At 36.2% G+C, this 5,370-nt stretch overlaps 1 protein-coding gene across 2 annotated transcripts; it reads left to right on the top strand.

The window, feature by feature from the left end:
• Positions 1 to 573: 573 nt before the first annotated feature.
• On the top strand, positions 574 to 5,008 carry LOC127256028 (uncharacterized). 2 transcript variants are annotated; one of them, XM_051281864.1, is made up of 10 exons: positions 574 to 1,264; positions 1,401 to 1,476; positions 1,727 to 1,831; positions 2,142 to 2,405; positions 2,503 to 2,903; positions 3,162 to 3,261; positions 3,428 to 3,481; positions 3,566 to 3,652; positions 4,033 to 4,152; positions 4,482 to 5,008. In XM_051281864.1, exons 1-10 carry the CDS (start codon positions 1,221 to 1,223, stop codon positions 4,824 to 4,826), a joined length of 1,596 nt encoding a protein of 531 aa, XP_051137821.1. In that variant the 5' UTR covers positions 574 to 1,220; the 3' UTR covers positions 4,827 to 5,008. The 2 variants fall into 2 exon arrangements, with proteins under 2 accessions (XP_051137821.1, XP_051137820.1); XM_051281863.1 differs by having other exon boundaries at positions 578 to 1,264; positions 4,024 to 4,152.
• Positions 5,009 to 5,370: the final 362 nt, after the last annotated feature.

The following is a 5,370-nucleotide window of genomic DNA, read 5'->3' as shown; positions in this document are numbered from 1 at the left end:
AGTGTAATGATATTTTGGTGTAAATGTAATAATATGATGTAAAGTATAGGTATTTGTGGAAAAAAAGTAAGGTATTTAATAAAATATTTACTTAAAAATATATGTATATTTTTTAGCTGAATGAAAAGAGTATATTTTTTCTATCACAAAATATCTTGTCAAAAATTATTTTTAATATCAAATTAAAAACCAATTTTAGTACGAAAGGTAGCTCACTTAACTATATATAATATAATAAAGGAAGGTCAAGATCAAGATCATCTTGGAGTTAGAATTTTGGAAAACTGAAAAAGTGACTCATCCTAAAGTAGATTTAACGTCGCCATCATCTCTCTAAAAAATCTCAGCTTCACAAACAGCACCTGAAGATTAAACTAACACCAAAAGATTCTCAACATAATACTAATATAATTATAATAGTAGCAGTAGTTGTTGTGTTTGTTCATCATCACACACACTCACGCATGCGCAATTAATATACGATAGCGTCTTCAATCGAGATATATATATATACACATACATACATACATTATCCTTCAAAATCCCCTTTTTATAGTATACTGATTAATGGCCGCTTGTAGCTTTCCTTAACTGCTCTTTCCTTTATCTTCCCCACCTACCCTTTTCAGTCATCAGAATTCACTACACACCAATTCAATTTTGAATAAATAGCAGACCTCCATTTTGGCTCAATAATGGCAGTCTTTGTACTGCCGAATTTTCCCACCTCTTCGTTATTACAGCTTCTCTGCAAATAATGGCACTTTCTTGATTACAGTTGGTTGATTGTAATTAATTGTGTTCCCTTGAATGCCATTTCACAGCTTATGATTGACTTTGACTGCTCGAGCTTTTTTCCATGTTTTTTAAACATGGAGGTTCGGATTTCCCTATTTTTTATTGCACTGAATCTGTGATCATTTATTGCGCCAGGCGGGGCGACCCACAGCACAATAATGTAATTTATTCAACGATTAGGGTGGGGTGTCGTTTAATTGCTGCAAGTGACCTAATTCCGCTTCGGTTGAACCAATTTTGTTTGCCTAGAAGATCACTGCTTCCTCCTGCTATAAATACTCTCCCCTCCGATTTCGATTCAATTTTTGAGTTTTTTCCCCAATGTTGGGATCGTAGGCTGCTTTAAGATCTCCCGCCTGCTGTCGGTGGTGGCGCGCGATTGTAGCGTTGGGGGTTTCGGTAATTAGGGCGCCGCCTCGCCGATGGCGTCGACGCCTCCGCCTCCGGCGGAGTGGGAAGGCGACAGGTAGAAGATGATTACTGTAATTTAGGTTTTGCATTTTCTGATTTATTTTTAGTTTTGTTTGTTTGTTTGTTCATATGTGATTACTGTAATCTCAATATGAATTTGTGGAAGATGATTAGTTATTGCTGATTTTCAGTTCTTCGAACACTGTAATTCGCAAGGATGTGCTCAATGCGTCGCCGAGGTCATTAGGTTTTACAGATTCTGATACTGTGAGTAGCTTTGCATTCTGTCTCCTTAATTTTTCACTTTCATTTTGGAATTTACTGTAAACGAATGGTAATTGTGCGAAACTACAGCGGGTAAATGGTGAAAACGCTCTCAATTATATCAGAGCTTCCATTGAATTTTGTCAATAGATTTTCGAGCAGTAGCTTTCTCTTGGTGTTCTTATGAATATTTACATCTTGAAGCTTTGCTGCTAGAAATTTGCTTAACTAAAGGTAACTCTACTCGGCGCAGGCCGAACATTTGAACATTATCTACGACAGGACATCCGGCAGCTGGAACGAACATGTCTTAGAATCAAGTGGTGTTTTTAATTCAAATGTCTTGACAACACACAAGGTATTCGCCGATTTTGTTTCTTGGTATTTATGCAATCCGTTTGACGATCAAATTTTGTGTATAGTGACCTTGCAAACACGCAAAATGTTTAAATAGAAGTTTTGAAGTAGAAAATTTTGGGAACGTTCTTTTTGATACGATATTTTGTGAGAAAATAAAAGATAACATTTGATGTGAATATATTTTTTTAAAACGTTACTGTTAAACTAATGGCGTCAAAAGTTCGAAAAATGTTTATGTAAACAGAGTTTGTTTGAATATTCGTTTCTTGAGAGATCTTGATTGAATATTTGGATTTGTTGGCAAGTAGTCGTCAGTCGAACTGATGGAAGAAATTGCCGTGCTCGAGGTTGAAATCATGCATTTGGAACAGTATCTTCTATCTCTTTACCGAACTGCTTTCATGCGATATCTGCCGACGACACGACTGAGGACCGCCCAAGAAACGGATGCAATGTCCTATCAAGCTTCATCCGGCCCCCATTCTCCAAAATCGAAATCAGCAACTCCAAGAGATAGTAAAAGTCCTATGGATCTTGTTCCTGTTTCTGTTCCACTGTCGTCACCCATAAAGGTTAAACTTGCTTCAGATTTCGTACTTGAAATTAACAGTCTTTGAATCTCAGAGAAGTTTTTATTTATATTTTTGCATTTCGGATGAATAATTGCAGAAGCAGCCGGCAACTAATCGGCACAATAGCCTTGCAGAGCATCTTGGACATTCTGAAATAGATAATCTCGTTGTTCGACCAGATAAACTCTCTGAGGACATCGTACGATGTGTGTCGTTGATTTATTGCAAATTGGCCAACCCCGCAACGCATGATAGCGTTAACAAAGGCTGTTCAGCTTCGTCGGCTTCATCCTTCTGTTCCTCCAGCACATTTTCTCCCAAAAATTTATCCGGACGTTGGAGTCCCCAATACAGTGAGGATGTTACGGCAAATTGTGATTTTGAAGGATTAAAACAAGAGAATGGACATAGTGCCGCTGCTGCTGTCCTGGAAGTGCTGAAAATATGCTTGGATGACGAAAACTATAGTTACGCTACATCGATGCTTAAGAAATTCAGGTGCAGGCATATTACTTCTAACCAAAATTTCGATTCTCATTTGCAGTTCATTTTGAAGAAACTTATGCTATAATCTAACTTCGAAACTCTTTTTTTTTACTTAATTGTAGTTATTTTTAATTCCTCCACGGCTGTCAATTTAATCGAATGCTCTTCTTGTATATGACTGTTCTCATGAAACTTGTTGACAGCTAAAAATTCGATGATATTTTACGATTTTTACAATCCTTGATTTCCTATTTAATCATATCTGTGCAGGTCTCTCGTCAAGAGTCTTGAGACTGTCGATCCGATGAAGATGAAGCGCGAACAAAGCCTTGCATTTTGGATCAATATTCACAATGCACTGTTGATGCATGTATGTCTCAGAATCCTTTTTCATTTTCACATTATTTCGAAGTTTAACCAGCACACCGCAGCTTTAATTTCTTGTGAAAAATTATATTTATTGTCGTTGTCTAAAATCCTAAATGAAAATTCGTTCAATGTGCCATCTGCGATAATAGGTGTTTTCCTCTTTGCAGGCTTATTTAGCTTATGGAACTCAAAACTATATAAAAAGTAACTTTATGGTGAAGGTAATATTCCAAATCTAATTGTTCTATTTTCACAACTATTCTTTGCGATTGCTTCGATTATTCATGCTCGATTTTTCATCTCAGGCTGCGTACAATGTCGGCGGGCATTGCGTGAATGCTTATGACATACAAAGCTCCATTTTGGGAATCAGATCACACTATTCTGCTACGGTACATTGTCGATACATCGCTAAATGTATTAAGTAGATGCTCGGTGTATATTATTAGGCTGTGTTATTTTGTGTTTTCGTTTTCGTTTTCACATCCAACACTTCTTTTTTACACAAAACATCACATCAAACTGCTATTTCACCTCAAAACTATTAAAATACTAAAGACAAAAGATAAGTGGTACTCAATTGACACAACTTTGGACACCTTCGACTTTCATGATTAATAGAAAATAGAATGCAAATAGTTACCGTCATTTCTTAGTGAAAACTGATCGATTGATGCGCTGAAAATGTGTAAAAATGTATCATGTTTTTACTTTTACATATTGTAACTTCTTTACCGGCTCCTCACAAATCTCCCGAATCCAGTGGCTGCAGACTCTCGTATCTCCCGGAAGGAAGTTTAAGACTGGGAATACCAAACATCCTTACGCCATCGACTACCCCGAACCACTTGTTCATTTCGCACTTTGCTCTGGCGCATATTGGGATCCTATGGTAAATACATTTCAGTCAATTTTTTTTTTTGACAAAATTATTTATAACTAACATGTGATTTGAAAAAATTTGTATTATTCTCTCTTGTGATTTAGAAATTGTACGAGGCTCCCTCGTATTTAAGAAAAATATTGCACAGAATCCTTAAAAGGTTATGTGAGATTCCTTTTGTCACAAAACCCCCTAAAAATGCAATTTGTGCTGTATTTTGTTGAACGCGAGGAGTTTCATACAATTTTTAAATAACGAGTTATGAGCAATTTTGTCTTCTTTTCTTACGGGCACACATTTTGCATTCTCGCCTGTTGGTGAATGCATGGCATTCGTAGGTTCGAATATACACAGCGAAAAGTGTGTTTGAGGATCTGGAAATTGCTAGAGCAGAGTTCATACGATCAACAGTATACTTCGAGAAGGAAACAAGGATCTGTGCGCCGAAAATCTTGTGCCATTACGGCAAGGATTTGTCGCTCGGCGTGGCTGCATTGCTGGAAGTTATCAGCGAGTACGTACCGGACGTGCGCTCGAAAGCAGCCATAAAAGCATGTGTGAAGAGTGGTAGAGCATCAAAGCATGTCCATTGGTTAGAACAGAGTTCGTCTTCTTCATCATCATCGTCGTTTAGGTATTTGATCCATAAGAAAATTGCAAATGATCAAACACTAGGAAGATAGGTTAGTGTTTGCCCTTTTGCTTTTCTTCTGTTATGGAAAATTACTGTTGCTGCTGCTGCTAAATGCATTGTATTCTTTCCTGTAAAGCAATAATTCAGGATTTATTTATTTTTCTCAACTGCACCTTATTTTTGTTGAATTAATATTGGTCGGTAGTAAAGGTATAATTGTTTGTAATCTACTTCTTGTTTGAAAATGTTATAAAAATTTGAATTCAAATAACTATTTGATGTAATATAAATATGTATTAATGTAATATTTTAAAATAAATAAATTTTAATTTAATATAATAAATAAAAAATAAGTATTTTATTTGATAGCTTTAAGAAAGAAAAAAAAAATTAAAATAGTAAAACTAGTACCAAAATCTCAAATATAAAACACAAATATTGTATAAAATTTGAAGATTAAGTACCAGATGTTCGTGGGCGATTTTAAAGGCGATTTGGTCCTCTCGTTTGTTCGCCCCTTTGGAGCTGCTTCGGTCGGAGCTCCTCCTTCCACTGCTGTGAAATTCTTTTTTGGTGGCCTTATTTATGCCATT

The sequence above is a fragment of the Andrographis paniculata genome, unplaced genomic scaffold (genome assembly GCF_009805555.1).
Source record: "Andrographis paniculata isolate CXL003 unplaced genomic scaffold, ASM980555v1 Contig54END, whole genome shotgun sequence".
Classification (NCBI taxonomy): Eukaryota; Viridiplantae; Streptophyta; class Magnoliopsida; order Lamiales; family Acanthaceae; genus Andrographis; species Andrographis paniculata.
The sequence above is the reverse complement of the archived record's forward strand: the minus strand, read 5'-3'. Positions and strand labels throughout refer to the sequence as shown.